General features: G+C 42.5%; 1 protein-coding gene across 2 annotated transcripts in view; it reads right to left on the bottom strand.

The window, feature by feature from the left end:
* ATP8B4 (ATPase phospholipid transporting 8B4 (putative)) overlaps nt 1-18389 on the bottom strand; it is a 531442-nt gene that overhangs the window by 227681 nt on the left and 285372 nt on the right. For both annotated transcript variants that reach the window (XM_077470822.1, XM_077470823.1), the window contains exon 8: nt 68-140. In XM_077470822.1, coding sequence (XP_077326948.1) covers nt 68-140 — 73 coding nt within the window. The remainder of the gene's footprint in view (nt 1-67; nt 141-18389) is intronic.

Here is an 18389-nt window from a genome sequence, read left to right as displayed (position 1 = left end):
TTCGGTAGTTATAATATTGAAAAAAAAATCTGCAAATCAATAAAAACAAATATAAATTATTACATACAACCACAAACTGATTATTCTCCAGTCTGATGATATCGCCCGCTTTTACATTCATCCATTTCTCATTCTGTAGTCTGTGAAAGACAAAGAAAAAAAAAGAAAGAATATAACTGATTTTGTCTCACAAAATTCCTTCTGCCATTATTAATCAGCCTGAAGTCCCAGTAATTCTATAACAAAGGAAAGCAAAAATTCAAGATGAACAACCGTGACATTCCAAGCGGATTCGCCAATATGATACCATGGAAATAAAAGTGGTGAGCAAAGTGCAAATGAGGATGAATTTTCTTCCCATACTACATACCATCTTCCAAACAATTTTAGTAGGAATATTGCCAAACTTAAAAAAAATCTTGGGGAACAGAGCTTCAGCAAAGAAACAAAACAATAAAAAAATATATGTCAAGCACAACTTATTCCCATCAATAAAGACTGTGAAGCAGATACCCTCAAGCCTCACCTGTATTCACATACGTCACCCACCCTGGGACACCTGATATATAAATCTAGACCTTGTTTACCAAAGCTTAATCCTGCCCTCTTCAGTTCCCCCACTAACTGAACTGTTGCTTACTGAGCATGATGGGTAGGCTCAATAACCAGTAGCTAGGCATGGGAGGGCCAGCCTCCAACATTGTAAAATAAAATTAATATCTACAAATTAGAGCGCTACCTTTGTTTTTTATTATACACTCTCCGTGTCTTGCCATGTAAAACACAGAGATTTGATTGATATTTTTACAGACATTTCAATTAAAATTTCAAAAGACAACACAATCACAAACATCTGTAGTACAGTGATAAATGGCCGTGATGCATGGAACATTACTGCTTTAATGCATAATTAAACCCAAGAACAAAATATGTAAAAGGTTGTAGCTTAGAATTCTTAGCTGTGGTGGCTTCATTTAATTTTTTTTTTAAAGCTAAGAAAATACCTGTTGATCTGGTCAGAAATGTGGTGAAATGCTGTGTCCATATAATTCATGTAAGCTACACCGACAAACATCCTTCTTCCTAAATATCTTCTGTAAACTACTAATTGTCCTGCCCTCCATATAGTGGAAATAGATACAGACATGTTTGTAGTCCATACCAGGAAAGCAGAATAGGGTGACAACCATAGTTCCCTCTATAAAAAAAAGTGGAGTGACGTAGCGACCCAGGGACAGGAAGTGTGTTATTTCCAGGATTACCACGTGAAAATAAAGCAAAATGAGCCTGCAAAAGTAAAATAAACAAAGCCACCTAACCAAGGATGCGTAATCTGCAATAAATTCGATTTTTGGTTTGGGTTTATTTCGAATACACAGTACATACAGCGCCTTGAAAAAGTATTCATAACACTTGAAATTTTCCACATTTTGTCATATTACAACCAAAAACGTAAATGTATTTTATTGGGATTTTATGTGATAGACCAACACAAAGTGGCACATAATTGTGTGAAGTAGAAGGAAAATGATAAAATACATTCATGTTTTTGGTTGTAACATGACAAAATGTGGAAAATTTCAAGGGGTATTAATACTTGTTTAAGGCACTGAATAAAAGAAGCCTCCTTAGGCCGCGTACACACGGGCGGATTGTCTGCCCAACTTAGTCCGCTGAACCGTGTTTCAGCGGACAATCCGCTCGTGTGTGGGCTTCAGCGGACTTTTTCAGCGGACAGTCTGGCGGACTAAGTCTTTCGGAATTTCCGTAATTTTGTCCGTCCAAACTTGGTTTCAGCGGACAGTCCGCTCGTGTGTAGGCAAGTTGGACGGACTAAGTATGGCGCATGCTCAGAAAGGATTTACACGGCCGAAGGTTGCATTGCAGTGTATTGGACGTCGTTTTTCTAGTCCCGTCGTACGTGCTGTACACGTCATCGCGCAAGCTTTCAACGGACTGTCTGTTCATCGTGTGTGGTCAAGTCCGTTCATTCAAATGTTGGACGGACTGTCTGTCGGATTGTCTGACGAACTTAGTTGGCCAGACAATCCGCCCGTGTGTACGCGGCCTTAAGGTAAACGACATTGACAAAATGGATTACTCTTGACAGATTTCTCCACTCCAAGCTGTTCCTCCCCACCTCCAATTGAATACCGGATGCTGGAGGTAGACCGAGCTATCCTCACTAGCAGGCACCATGCAAGAAAAGGAAACAACCCCACACTGGAGGGATCACTAATATCTGTGTTTATTGTATAGGCCAGTGATGGCAAACCTTGGCACTCCAGATGTTTTGGAACTACATTTCCCATGATGCTCATGCACTCTTCAATGTAGTCGAGCATCATGGGAAATGTAGTTCCAAAACATCTGGAGTGCCAAGGTTCGCCATCACTGGTATAGGACATCCACAAGCATAACAATAGAAGTCCGTATCCTAAGACGGGGGCTGTCATTATTAAGCTTATGGAAATCCTACACAATAAATGCCGATAATAGGGATTCCTCTGCTGTGCTATGGCTTCCTTTCCAAACCTTAAAGTGGTTCTAAAGGCTGAAGGTTTTTTAGAATGCATGAAGGTAAAAAAAAAAAACTTGTGTGTGCAGCTCCCCTCCCAAATACTTACCTGAGCCTAATCTCGATCCAGCAATGTGCATGAAAGCAGCTGCTCTCCCCCTCCTCATTGGCTCAGACACAGCAACGGGAGCCATTGGCTACCACTGCTGTCAATCACAGACAGTGAGGAGGAGTGAGGGGTGGGGCTGTGCCACGTTTGTGTCAATGGACGCAAAGAGCATGGCTTGGTAGCGAGCATGCATGAGTTCCCCCATAGCAAGCAGCTTGCTATAGGGGCACTCACCAGGGAGAGGAGCCAGTAACTCCACCAGCGGGGGACCTGAGATGAGAAGGATTGGATCTGTTATGTGCAAAACCATTGCACAGAGTATGCAGGTAGAACATTGGTTATTTTATTTATTTTTTTCCTTTAGTACCACTTTAACAGGAAATAAAAATACACAAAAACCATGAAAAATTAAAAACATGGCAAACACCTTTAAATGCATGCACAGTTTTCTATGTTGTAATAATGTATGTGCTATGTGAATGAGCTCCTAAGAATAGTAAACTCTATAAATGCTATTAACCACTTTCAGACCGGACCATTTTGCTGGTAAATGACCAGAGGTCTTTTTACACTTTGGCACTGCGCTGCTTTAACTGGTAATTGCGCGGTCATGCAATGTTGTACCCAAACAAAATTTGCGTCCTTTTCTTCCCACAAATAGAGCTTTCTTTTGATGGTATTTGATTGCCTCTGCGATTTTTATTTTTTGCGATATAAACGTAAAAAGACCGCAAATTTTGAAAAAAAATGATATTTTCTACTTTTTGTTATTAGAAAAATCCAATAAACTCAATTTTAGTCATACATTTAGGCCAAAATGTATTCAGCCACATGTCTTTGGTAAAAAAAAAGTCAATAATTGTATATTTATTGGTTTGCGCAAAAGTTGTCACATCTACAAACTAAGGTACGTTTTCTGGAATTTACGCAGCTTTTAGTTTACGACTGCCTATCTCATTTCTTGAGGTGCTAAAATGGCAGGGCAGTACAAAACCCCCCCAAATGACCCCATTTTGGAAAGTAGACCCCCTAAGGAAATTGATAAGAGGCATGTTGAGCCCATTGAATATTTTATTTTTTTGCCTCAAGCGATTGAATAATGACAAAAAAAAAATTTTTTTTTTTTTTTTACACAAAGTTGTCACTAAATGATATATTGCTCACACATGCTATGGGCGTATGTGAAATGACACCCCAAAATAAATTCTGCTGCTTCTCCTGAGTACGGGGATACCACATATGTGGGACTTTTTGGGAGCCTAGCCGCGTACGGGGCCCCGAAAACCAAGCACCGCCTTCAGGCTTTCTAAGGGCGTAAATTTTTGAGTTCACTTCTCACTACCTATTACAGTTTTGAAGGCCATAAAATGCCAAGATGGCACAAAACCCCCACAAATGACCCCATTTTAGAAAGTAGACACCCCAAGCTATTTGCTGAGAGGCATGTTGAGTTCATGGAATATTTTATATTTTGCCACAAGTTGCGGGAAAATTACAAACTTTTTTTTTTTTTTTTTTTTTTCACAAAGTTGTCACTAAATGATATATTGCTCACACATGCCATGGGCATATGTGAAATGACACCCCAAAATAAATTCTGCTGCTTCTCCTGAGTACGGGGATACCACATATGTGGGACTTTTTGGGAGCCTAGCCGCGTACGGGGCCCCGAAAACCAAGCACCGCCTTCAGGCTTTCTAAGGGCGTAAATATTTGACTTCACTCCTCACTACCTATTACAGTTTTGAAGGCCATAAAATGCCAAGATGGCACAAAACCCCCACAAATGACCCCATTTTAGAAAGTAGACACCCCAAGCTATTTGCTGAGAGGCATGTTGAGTCCATGGAATATTTTATATTTTGCCACAAGTTGCGGGAAAATTACAAACTTTTTTTTTTTTTTTTTTTTTTTTCACAAAGTTGTCACTAAATGATATATTGCTCACGCATGCCATGGGCATATGTGAAATGACACCCCAAAATAAATTCTGCTGCTTCTCCTGAGTACGGGGATACCACATATGTGGGACTTTTTGGGAGCCTAGCCGCGTACGGGGCCCCGAAAACCAAGCACCGCCTTCAGGCTTTCTAAGGGCGTTACAGTTTTGAAGGCCATAAAATGCCAAGATGGCACAAACCCCCCCCAAATGACCCCATTTTGGAAAGTAGACACCCCTAAATTTAGGGGTACACTAGTGAGACTAGGTAATAAATGGCGGGTGCCCTGAAACTATAAAAAAATAACTAACCAACCAGCGTCACCTGTAACAGTTATATGGTGATCACTGGTGAAAGGGTTAACTAGGGGGCAATCAGGGGGCTTTATGCGGTAGTATATGGGGGTCCCTGGCGCTATAAAAAGCTGCGGCGAACCTAAATACCTACTTGCCTAACTAGCGTCACCTGTGACACTAATACAGCGATCAGAAAAACGATCGCTTATTAGGCTGGGTTCACACTGGAGCGATGCGGGAACGCCACGAATGCGCGGCGGGTTCCCGCATCGCATGCCTCCCGGCGGCAGTTCACACTGCCCTATGCGAACTGCTGGGAGTGTCAGTGAAATGTTACTGACACCCCCAGATCAGTTCGCATATCGCAGTGCGATCTGCAAACTCGGATCGCATGGTGTGAACACCCATGCGATCCGATTCTGCTGCGGGCCAAAAAAAGGGTCCCGTGCGAATTTGCGGCGGGTGCGGCGGGTGTGGCGGGTGCGGCGAATGGCTGAACTCGAATCGCACAGAGATCGGATGTGATTTGCACTGCAGTGCGAATCACATCCGTTCTCAAACCGCTGCAATCTGAACCCAGCCTTAGTGACACTGGCGACGGGGGGTGATCACGGGGTTAAACCTTTATTGGGGGGGTTAGGGGGGTACCTTAGAACTAAAGGGGGCTAACCCTAACTGCCCTAACAGTTATTAGTCACAAATGACACCCGCCGGGTGATCAGGGGGTTAAACCTTTATTAGGTAATAAATGGCGGGTGCCCTGAAACTATAAAAAAATAACTAACCAACCAGCGTCACCTGTAACAGTTATATGGTGATCACTGGTGAAAGGGTTAACTAGGGGGCAATCAGGGGGCTTTATGCGGTAGTATATGGGGGTCCCTGGCGCTATAAAAAGCTGCGGCGAACCTAAATACCTACCTGCCTAACTAGCGTCACCTGGGACACTAATACGGCGATCAGAAAAATGATCGCTTATTAGGCTGGGTTCACACTGGAGCGATGCGGAAACGCCGCGAATCCGCGGCGGGTTCCCGCATCGCATGCCTCCCGGCGGCAGTTCACACTGCCCTATGCGAACTGCTGGGAGTGTCAGTGAAATGTTACTGACACCCCCAGATCAGTTCGCATATCGCAGTGCGATCTGCAAACTCGGATCGCATGGTGTGAACACCCATGCGATCCGATTCTGCTGCGGGCCAAAAAAAGGGTCCCGTGCGAATTTGCGGCGGGTGCGGCGGGTGTGGCGGGTGCGGCGGGTGCGGCGAATGGCTGAACTCGAATCGCACAGAGATCGGATGTGATTTGCACTGCAGTGCGGTGCGAATCACATTCGTTCTCATAAACCGCTGCAATGTGAACCCAGCCTTAGTGACACTGGCGACGGGGGGTGATCACGGGGTTAAACCTTTATTGGGGGGGTTAGGGGGGTACATTAGAACTAAAGGGGGCTAACTCTAACTGCCCTAACAGTTATTACAGTCACAAATGACACCAATGCAAAAAAAAAAAAAAAAAAAAAAAAAATGACATTGGTGTCACTGTGACTGGGGGGCAGGGGTAATTGGGGGGGTGATCGGGGGGTAAAGGGGGGGTGTGAGTGTGCCTGGCATGTTCTACTGTGTGTGGGATGTGTTGGTGCAACTCACTGATCCGCTCTCCTCCGTGTCGGAACGAAAAATACCGACACGGAGGAGAGAATACATCACTTCCTCTCCTGTGTTTACATTACAGGAGAGGAAGTGATGTCACCGGGGATTTCTATTCGTCGGGAGCGATCGCGAGGGGGTGGCCATGAATGAATGGCCGTCCCCTCGTCCGGGATCGCTCCCGAACGAAAACCGACCGCCGCAGGCACCGGGCGGGGGCCCGATCGGGCCCCCGACCCGCGGGAGGCAAATCACGTACATGTACGTGCTTATGCCTGCCCGTGCCATTCTGCCGACGTACATCGGCGTTAGGCGGTCGGCAAGTGGTTAAACTACAGGGCTGAGAGAGATCTCAGTGTTGCTCCTGAACTATAGAATGAGTCAAATGTGTATGCTGACCTCAAGATACAGGGCCTTGTGTACCAAGGCATTCTGAAAAGAAACATCTCTGTGCTGTCCAAAGCAACAAGTGCTTCCATTCAGCTTCTCGCAGAAATGACAGCTGGAAACAGTTATGTTACAGGACAATTTTTTATGAAATACAGTGCGTGGTGGCTGCCAGGGATTTATGCTTTCCAGAATTTCAGGTAGTTGCACAGCTTTGTTAAAGGGAACCGGTCAAGTCCACCAAAGCATATAAACTACCATCACTGATAAAGTGCAGGCAACTTTGGGACGCTTGCAAGTACCTGCATTTGTCCTCAGATCAGTAACTCTGAGCATGGCAAGGACTCAGTGTTCAAAGCCCAAGACTTTACCAGTGATTTTGTTTTAAAAAGAAAAGGTTCATATTAAAGCTAATCTGTCACTATGAAAAGAGCATTACACATGGAGTAGCTCATTTGTGAAATGAATGTGTACCCCCTCCGCAAAGTCTATCAGTCTACCAGGGATGTCATAATCTAAAAAAATGAGCAGTATGAATTTAAAAAATGTAATAGCTTCAAGGTGCTTACAGCTCTGTAATCTTAAAAGAAGTGTATTTATAAAACATGTACTGTTGGCAACCACTGAGAATTGTGATTTCTGGAACATTTCAACAGGCTACAGCATTGGTTTTATATTACAGCTGGTTAAAGCGGGAGTAAACCCAGTTTCAAAAAAAACTTACATTCCCGGCATGCCAGAAATGCTAACTTTCACACTGGTTGTGCTCTCAACCAAACTTTCAAACCATCCAATGGCTGGTTTCATAACTGATCACATGTGCAGCATTATGGCAGTTGAGGAATCATTAGAGGGCAAGATGGCAGCTTCCTTGACTGAAAACGATAGAAGGGTTTACTTCCACTTTAATGTTGCCGGTGCATAAAAGCTGGTTTTAACCACTTCAATACAGGACATTTATACACCCTTCCTTTCCCAGACCAATGTTTAGCTTTCAGTGCTCTCACACTTTGATTGCCAACTACTCATTCATACAACACTGTACCCAAACAACATTTTTACATTTTTTTTCATATAGAGATTTCTTTTGGTGGTATTTAATCACCACTGGGTTTTTTATTTTTTGCGACATAAGTGAAAAAAAAAAAAAAAATTTTGAAAAAAAACACCTTTTTTTAGTTTATATGATAAAATTTTGCAAAGAAGTAATTTTTGTCCATAAATTTGGTCCAAAATGTATACTGCTACATCTCTTTGGTAAAAACAACTCAAAACTAGTGGACATTATTTGGTCTCTGTGAAAGTTATAGAGTCTACAACAGGGGTCTCGAACTGGCGGCCCTCCAGCTGCTGCAGAACTACAAGTCCTATGAGGCATTGCAAGGATGACAATTACAAGTATGACTCCCACAGGCAGAGGCATGATGGGACTTGTAGTTCCGCAAAAGCTGGAGGGCTGCTAGTTTGAGATCCCTGGTCTACAAGCTATGGCGCAAATCATTGAATATTGATCACACCTGATGCACTGACAGCCTCTCATTTCTTGAGGCCCTGAAATGTCAGGAAAGTACAAATACCCCCAAATGACCCCTTTTTGAAAAGTAGACAGTCAAAGGTATTTAGTATGAAGCATGGTGAGTTTTTAGAAGTTGTATTTTTTCCCACAAATCTTGGGAAAATTAAGATTTATTTTTTTCACAAAATTGTCATAATAAGTTATTTCTCACACACAGCATATGCATATTTCCAACTACACCCCAAAATACATTCTGCTACTACTTCCGAGTGTGGTGATACCACAAGCGTGGGACTTTTACACAGCCTGGCCACACAGAGAGGTCCAACATGCAGGGAGCACCATCAGGGGTCCTAGGAGCATAAATTACACCTCTAATTTCATTTGTGAAGGCCCTGGAGCACCAGGACAATGGAATTACCCACAAAATGACCCCATTTTGGAAAGCAGAAACTCCAACATCTATTCTAGAAGGCAAAATGAGTCTTTCGAATGGTTAATTTTTTCCACGTCTTTGGAAAACATGGGAAAAAAATTAAAACATCTTTTTTTTTGTTTACACGAAGTGGTCAGTTTATATGATATTTCTAACTCAAAGCATGTATATAGCAAAAATGACACCCCAAAACACATTTTGCTACTCCTCCTGAGTATGATGATACCACATGTGTGAGACTTTTACACAGCCTGGCCACATACAGAGGCCCAACATGCAGGGAGCGCTGTCAGGCGTTCTTGGAGCATAAATTACACCTCTAATTTCCTAACAACCTATTACATTTGTGAAGGCCCTGGAGCACCAGGACAGTGGAATTACCCACAAAATGACCCCATTTTGTAAAGGAGACACCCCAATGTCTATTTTATGAGGCATATTGAGTCTTTTGAAAGGTTAATTTTTTTTTTACACAAGTCTTCTGAAAACATGGAAAGAAAATGAAATATTTTTTTTTTTTTTTTTTTTTACACAAAGTTGTCAATTTATAAGATATTTCTAACACATAGCACGTATATAGCAAAAATTACACCTCAAAATACATTCTGCTACTCCTCCCAAGTATGTCGATACCACGTGTGAGACTTTTACACATGGCCTGGCCACATACAGAGGCCCAACATTGAAGTAGTACCTTCAGGCATTCTCGGATCATAAATTACACATCTCATTTCATTCCTACCCATCGCACTTTTGAAGGTCCTTGAGCACCAGGACAGTGGAATTAACCACAAAATGACTCCATTTTGGAAAGCACCCTAACGTATATTTAATGAGGCATGGGCTGCAGATAAGTACTCGGATACTCTGATATATAGTTACATAGTAGGTGAGGATGAAAAAATTACACAAGTCCATCAAGTCAAACCTATGTGTGATTATATGTCAGTATTACATTCTATATCCCTGTATGTTGTGATCGTTCAGGTCCTTATCTAATAGTTTCTTGAAACTATCAATGCCCCTCGCTGAGATCACCTCCTGTGGAAGGGAATTTCACATCCTTGCCACTCTTACAGTAAAGAACCCTCTATGTAGTTTAAGGTTAAACCTCTTTTCTTCTAATTTTAATGAGTGGCCACAAGTCTTGTTAAACCCCGTTTTGCGAAAAAGTTTTATCCCTATTGTGGGGTCAACAGTATGGTATTTGTATATTGAAATCATATCCCCTCTCAAGTGTCTCTTCTCCAGAGAGAATAAGTTCAGTGCTCGCAACCTTTCCTCAAAACCTTTATCAGCTTTGTTGCCCTTCTTTGTACTCACTCCATTTCCAGTACATCCTTCCTGAGGACTGGTGCCCAGAACTGGACAGCATATTCCTAGAGTCTTGTAGAGCGGGAGAATTATCGTTTTATCTCTGGAGTTGATCCCCTTTTTAATGCATGTGAATATTCAGTTTGTTTTGTTAGCAGCAGCTTGGCATTGCATGCCATTGCTGAGCCTATCATCTACTAGGACCCCCCCCCCCCAGGTCCTTTTCCATCCTAGATTCCCCCAGAGGTTCTCCCCCAGTGCATAGTTTGCATTCCTATTTTTTCCACCCAAATGCATTATTTTAAATTTTTCTACATTGAACCTAATTTGCCATGTAGTTGTCTACCCCATTAATTTGTTCAGATCTCTTTGCAAGGTTTCCACATCCTGCAGAGAAGTTATTGCCCTGCTTAGCTTAGTATCGTTCACAAAAAAACAGAGATTGAACTGTTTACCCCATCCTCCAGGTCGTTTATGAACAAATTAAAGAGGATTGGTTCCAGCAGAGAAACTGGGGGACCCCACTACCCACCCCTGACCATTTATCACCATCCTCTGAACTCGCCCTTGTAGCCAGTTTTCAATCCATGTACTCACCTCATGGTCCATGCCAAGGGACCTTATTTTGTACAATAAACATTTATGGGGAACTGTGTCAAATGCTTTTGCAAAATCCAGATACACCACGTCTACGGGCCTTCCTTTATCTAGCTGGCAACTCACCTCCTCATAGAAGGTTAGTAGATTGGTTTGGCAAGAACGATTCTTCATGAATCCATGCTGATTACAGCTAATGATACCGTTCTCATTACTAAAATATTGTATATATTCCCTTATCATCCCCTCCAAGAGTTTACATACTATTGATGTTAGGCTAACTGGTCTGTAATTCCCAGGGATGTATTTTGGCCCTTTTTAAATATTGGTGCTACATTGGCTTTTCTCCAATAAGCTTGTACCATTCCAGTCAGTAGACTGTCAGTAAAAATTAGGAACAATGGTCTGGCAATTACTTGACTGAGTTCCCCAAGTACCCTCGGGTGCAAGCCATCTGGTCCTGGTGATTTATTAATGTTAAGTTTCCTTTTAATTCTGTCCTCTGTTAACCACGGAGGTGCTTCCTGTGATGTGTCTTTAGGATAAACATTGCAGTTTTGGTTACTGAATCCCCCCGATTCCCTCGTGAAGACTGAGGAGAAGAATAAATTCAATACCTTCGCCATCTCTCCATCCTTTGTAACCAGATGTCCTTCTTCATTCTTTTTTGGGCCAATATTGCCTGTCCTCCCTTTTTTACGATTTACATACTTAAAGAATTTCTTTTTTTTGCTCTCCTCCGCTATGTGTCTTTCATGTTCTATCTTAGCCGTCCTTATTGCACCCTTACATTTCTTGTTGCATTCTTTATAAAGTCTGAATGCTGATGATGATCCCTCAACCTTGTATTTTTTGAAGGCCTTCTCCTTTGCTTTTATATGCATTTTTACAGGCATTTTTACATTGGAGTTAAGTCATCCAGGACTTTTATTTGCTCTTTTAAATTTATTACCCAATGGGATGCATTTGCTAATGCCCTTATTTAATATGCTCTTAAAGCAAACCCATCTCTTTTTTATTTCCGCGTTCTTTGTTCCTAAGATTTTATCCCAATTTATGCCTTCTAGTAAGGTTCGTAGTTTAGGGAAGTTGGCTCTATTGAAATCCAGTGTCTTTGTATTCCCCTTATGTTTCCTATTTGTGTGATTTATGATGGGCTGCAGATAGGTACTCGGGTACACCGATGGGCTGGTGACAGGTCCTTGGGTACTCTATGGGCTGGAGATAGATGCCAGGATACTCTGATGGCCTAGTCACAGGTACCAGGGTACTCTGATGGTCTGGTGACAGGTACTGGGGTACTCTGATGGCCTGGTGACAGGTACTCAGATGGGCTGTGACAGGTACTCAGATGAACTGTGACAGGTACTCAGATGAACTGTGACAGGTACTCAGATGAACTGTGACAGGTACTCAGATGAACTGTGACAGGTACTCAGATGAACTGTGACAGGTACTCAGATGAACTGTGACAGGTACTCAGATGAACTGTGACAGGTACTCAGATGAACTGTGACAGGTACTCAGATGAACTGTGATAGGTACTCAGATGAACTGTGACAGGTACTCGGGTACACAGATATACTGTGACAGGTACTCAGATGGGCTGTGACAGGTACTCAGGTACTCAGATATTCTGTGACAGGTACTCAGGTACCCAGATGACCTGTGACAGGTACTCAGATAAACTGTGACAGGTACTCGGGTACTCAGATGGACAGTTCAGGTACTCAGGGGAACTGTGACAGGTACTCGGGTACTCAGATATACTGTGACAGGTACTCAGGTACTCAGATAGGCTGTGACAGGTACTTGGGTACTCAGATATGCTGTGACAGGTACTCAGATGAACTGTGACAGGTACTCAGATGAACTGTGACAAGTACTCGGGTACTCAGATATACTATCACAGGTACTCAGATGGGCTGTGACTCAGATGGGCTGTGATAGGTACTCAAGTACTCAGATGGGCTGTGACAGGTACTCAGATGGGCTGTGACAGGTATTTGGGTACTCAGATATGCTGTGACAGGTACTCAGGTATTCGGATATACTGTGACAGGTACTCAGATGGGCTGTGACAGGTACTCAGATATACTGTGACAGGTACTCAGGTACTCGGGTTGTGAGGGGGAAATCAGATAAACTGTGACAGGTACTCAGGTACTAAGATGGGCTGTGACAGGTACTCGGGTACTCAGATGGGCTGTGACAGGTACTTTGATGGGTGGTGACAGGTCCTCTTTATTGGGGGGGGCAGTCAGTGTGATTGGTGTGTACTGTAAGCGGTAACGACATGTTACAGAAATCTCCTTCTCACACATGATCGGTGTGTGAGGAGGAGAACCCGGTAACATCTCGTTACTGCGGTTTGTTGACATTCTGTGACCGGTTGCGATTGGACACAGCCGGTCACGTGGTAAAGAGCCAATTTCTTTGGCTCTTTACACGGATCTGGGATGGGCTGTGTCCGAGGGACACATCTCATCTCCGCTCGTCACCCTGCGGGCCCCTCTGGAGCGGCGAGAAAACGAGGACGTCATATGATTTCATTGACTCTTTACTGCGATGGAGGTTGGGCTGTGTCAAGGTGACAAGCTTCGTCCCCGATCGGCGCTCTGTGCGCGCCCTAGGGGCGTGCATGAGCGCCGTGCACGTGGGCAATACATGTGATTGGACACAGCCGGTCACATGGTAAAGAGACATTTTTTATTGGCTCTTTACACGGATCTGGGATAGGCTGTGTCCGAGGGACACATCTCATCTCCGATCATCACACTGCGGGCCCCCCTGGAGCAATGAGAAAACGAGGACGTCACATGATGCCCGCCCAGAATGGGAAATCCCATCTGCGGACATCATATGACTATAGCCCGGTAATGAAGTGGTTAACATGCAGGCAGCCTTCAGTTTTCATTGGTAGTGAGCTGTAGTGAGGGGCACTGGGATGCACAGTAGCATTTTTCTGCTTTTTTTTAAAAAAAACTTTATTTAAAGTGTCACAGAGGGGGTGTTTACTAAAACTGGAGAGTGCAAAATATGGTGCAGCTGTGCATAGAAACCAATCTGTTTCCCGGTTTTATTTCCCACGCTTAATTAAAAAAGCTGGAGTTAGAAGCCGATTGGCTACCATGGAAAACTGCACCAGATTCTGAGTGCTCCAGTTTCAGTAAATCTACCCCAGTGTGACATATCGGGGTTGATTTACTAAAGGTAACTCCACTTTGCACTACAAGGAAGTGCAGTCGCTGTAGATCGGAGGAGAAGATCTGAAATGAGTGGAAGCTCTGCTGATTTTATAATCCAATCATGTACAAGCAAAAATGCTGTTTTTTTATTTTTCTTGCATGTCCCCCTCAGATCTACAGGCAGCGCACTTGTAGCGCAAAGCTGATTTGCCTTTAGTAAATAAACCCCATCACTCATATCTATACACAGCGCACGTAGTGCCTTTGTGTGCGCTGTGGTACATTGCTAAATGTCTGCATTTTACCACAGCTCACTGAACCCCAAACCTTATATGCCCTAGCAGTGGCTGGCATTAACCCAGTGTGGTAAAATGGCAATCACTGCACTAGGTGTGAATGAGCCCTTAACATTTTTGATATGCAAGATCCAGAATAACAATGTTCCAAGTAGTGATTGTTCTTGAGTAACCTGTACAAAATGTATAGTTAAAGGTCACTGGTTGTGCATTCTAGTAGGGGTGTACAGAGTTACTTCTTTGGTGAAACTTTTGCAACCTTATATTTTACCACGTGTTTTAGCTCCTTGGCTGGAGCTCAGCTTTAAATCTTTTTTTTTTGTACCTAGTTTAACGTTTAATCTTTTTCGTTTGCGTTTTTTTACATTTCTTCAGTTGCTTCCTAGTTTCTGAGTGATGTCATACATCCTAGGAGTTTTCATGGGCATTTTTTTTTCATCTGGGAGGAGGGAAGGGGAGGTTTTCTCACCTACCCACACCCTTTCCTGCATGCCTGAACTTAGGCAGATGGATTCCAGGAAGTAAATGCTACATAAATCATATGCCCTTTTTCAAGATGGCTGTGACTAGAAGTGCTGGGTGGAGGGGTGTTATTAAAATGATTTTCAACAAAATAAAGTATGGAGACAAGACATACATGGATGGGTGAGTTTGCTGTGAATATTAAAAATGAATTAAATAATTCCCATACTGCAAACCCTTAAACACCGCACACAAGCCTGGTGTAACTTGCTGTCTTTCCCTGATTGGTAAAATGTATTTGTTAAAAATGAAATTTCTCCCTCAAATTTTATATATTTTCAGAAACTTACCGGTTTGGATACCCAAGACTATTTTTGAGGCAATTGACAGGGTAGTTTTGGATTTTCTTTGAGGCGGGGCACCCTGTCTCAGATTACAAGTACTACAGCAGCCCTGGAAAGAAGGGGGGTTGGCGGTACCCAACTGTACTAGGTACTTTTTAGCAGGACAATTAGTCTTTGCACACAAGTGGTTGACACAGCCTGATAATGATGCAGCAGTATCACTGGAGGTCACAGTTGTAGGATCCTACGAGGCATTGTCCCATTTAGTGTTTCACTGGATGGGAGGCCCCTTATGGGGTCAATGTGATCTGTCATTAAGGAATGGGAGTTGCCCAGGAAGATGAACTCCAAGACAGTGTGGTGTCTCGCTATACAGCATTGTGGTATAATCCCTACTTGCCTCAGTTTTTCTCCTATCCTGACCTCATTATTTGGATGAGATATGGGATCAAGACAGTGGGATCAGTAGTCGGTAATGGGGTGCTGTTGATGTTTGGGGAGCTTAAATACAGGTAAAAGCTCCCTAACTCACACTTATTTCGCTACCTCCAGTTTAGGCATGCTTTTTATGCTCAATTTGGGTTCTCTAACATAGATGTGTGGGTTAGTGATCTGGAATCCTTGCTTAGAGACCAAAACCTCCCTAAAGCCCTGTCTGCTGCTTATAAACAACTGTTTATAGATACTACCAACTTTGTGGCCTCCTGTCATGCTGCCTGGTTGTCAGACTTCCCGCAGCTTGATATTGATGACTGGGGCACTGTGTGGAACCGTTTCTAGACTGGTGTGAGTACGGGATGACCTGATACAATTCAAATTTCTCCATAGAATATATTATACTCCAGCTAAACTTGCGAGAATCTTTCCACATTGTCTGCACATATTCTGGCATTGCACACTGATCCAGCAGTTTTGGGCAGAGATTATGGACTGTGTCAAGTCAGTTACGATTACCATCAGACCTACCATAGCAGTCTGTTGTGACTGATGGATCCGTTGGCACCCAAAAAGGTGATCCATACACTACTTCCCTGCTTATGTATTATGCACGTAAATAATAATTATTCTGTCATGGAAGAAACTGGTGGCCCCCACCATTGTGGCTTGGAAAATGTTAATAATGCCTTACTGCTGTACAAAGCTACATATCCTAGTAGAGGGGTATCAACTAAATTTGAAAAGGTGTGGATGAGGAGGAATGATAGTTGTACCGCTTCGGATTAACTGCTTATTATTAGTTAAAAGTTTCTACTATGGGCAAAATGCTAACTATATGCAGGTCTTGGTGAGCACCTGGTCCAATACCTGTTGATATCCTTGGGGTGATGTGATTTGACTCTGTAAATGTGTGCTCTGCTTTCTGGTATAGTCTGGAGCTGCATTGCTCCTCACTCTCTGCTCACTGGCTGTGATTAACAGCAGCAGGAGCCAATGACTCCTGTTGCTGCCTCTATTTCTAGTGAAGAGATAGCTTCCGCTGTTGGGCCCATTGCTAGATTGAGATTGAGCTCAGGTAAGTAAAAGTCTAATTCCAAAAAAGATGGGACGCTGTGTAAAATCTACATAAAAACAGAATGCAAAGATTTGCAAGTTTCATAAACCCATATTTTATTCACAATAGAAAACATGTTTAAACTGAGAAAATATATCCATTTAAGAAAAAATAAGGTGAATTTGAAATTGATGGCAGCAATACATCTCAAAAAAGTTTAGACAGGGCAATCAAAATCTGGCAAAGTAAGTGGAACTTACAGGGGAGAGCTGGAAAAAGATTTTGCAACTAATTAGGTTAATTGGCAACAATTATAATAAGTCAGTAACATGACCGGATATAAAAAGGGAATCTTAGAGAGTCCGAATTGTCTCAGAAGTAAAGATGGGCAGAGGTTCACCAATTTATGAAAAACAACATCTAAAAATTGTCAAACAGAATAATGTTCTTCAGCATAAAATTGGAAAAACGTAAAAAAAAAAAAAATGTAATCTACAGCATATATTCAGTATTCTCTTGGCGTAAGGGACAAGGCCGAAATGCAATACTGGATGCCCATGATCTCTGGAGCCTCAGAGAGCACTGCATTAAAAACAGGCATGATTCTATGATGGACATCACTGCATGGGCTCAGGAAAACCTTAAGAAATCACTGTGAACACAGTTTCCCGTGCCATCCAAAAACACAAGGTAAAGCTCAATCACGCAAAGATGAATCCATATCTGAACATGATCCAGAAACACAGCCATCTTTTCTGGGCCAAAGCTCAATTAAAATGGTCGGTTGCAAAGTGGAAAGCTGTTGTTGTCAAATGAATCAAAATTTGAAATTTTTTTTGGCAACCATGGGTGCCCTGTCCTTTAAAATAAAGAGAGGGACCTTCTGGCTTCTTATCAGCACTCATTTCAAATACCTGCATCTCCAATGCTATGGGGGTGCATTAGTGTGTATGGAATGGGCAGTTTGCACATCTGGAAAAGCATCATCAATGCTGAAAGATACACCTAGGTTTTAGATCATCAAAGGCTCCCATCCACATGATGTTTTTTTCAGGGAAGACCTTGCATATTTCAGCAGGACAATGCTAAACCGCAAACTGCATCTATGACAACAGCAAGACTTAACTTAACTGCTTTCCAGAACCTTTGCTAATTGAAAATATTTGGCATATCTTTAAATGAAAAATATGACCAAGACCGTTGAGCAGCTAAAATCCTATATCAGGCAACGATGGGACATTTCTCCCCCAAAACTCCAGCAACTAGTCTCCTTAGTTCCCAGATGTCTACAGAGTGTTGTTAAAAGAAGAGAGGGTGCTACAACATAATAAATATGGTCCTGTCCCAACTTTTTTGAGCTGTATTGCTGCCATCAATTTTTTTAATGATCTCATTTTTTTTCTTAAATTGGTCAGTTTTCTATTGTGAATAAAAAAATATGAGTTTATGAGATTTGCAAATAATTGCATTCTGTTTTTATGTAGATTTTACGCAGCGTCTCATCTTTTTTGGAATTGGAGTTTTACTTACCTGAGCTCAATCTCGATCCAGCAATGGGCCCAACAATAGAAGCTCTCTCTGTTCTATCTCTTCACTGGAAATTGAGGAAGAAACAGGAGTCATTGGCTCCTGCTGCTGTTAATCACAGCCAGTGAGCAGAGAGTGAGGGGCAGGGCTGAGCTGCACTGTGTGTGTCTAGATTTTTTTGCCAACTTTTTTGGAATTAAGGTTGTATAAGGGGGGCTGCACACAGAAGATTTTTATCTTAATGCAGATAACTCATTAAGGTAAAAACAAACTTTTAATTTACAACCACTTTAACAATTAAAGTCTTAAAAGAGAAGT

Source organism: Lithobates pipiens, unplaced genomic scaffold (genome assembly GCF_037356315.1).
Source record: "Lithobates pipiens isolate NorthernLeopardFrog02 unplaced genomic scaffold, aLitPip1_a1.2 Scaffold_8, whole genome shotgun sequence".
NCBI lineage: Eukaryota > Metazoa > Chordata > Amphibia > Anura > Ranidae > Lithobates > Lithobates pipiens.
The sequence above is the reverse complement of the archived record's forward strand: the minus strand, read 5'-3'. Positions and strand labels throughout refer to the sequence as shown.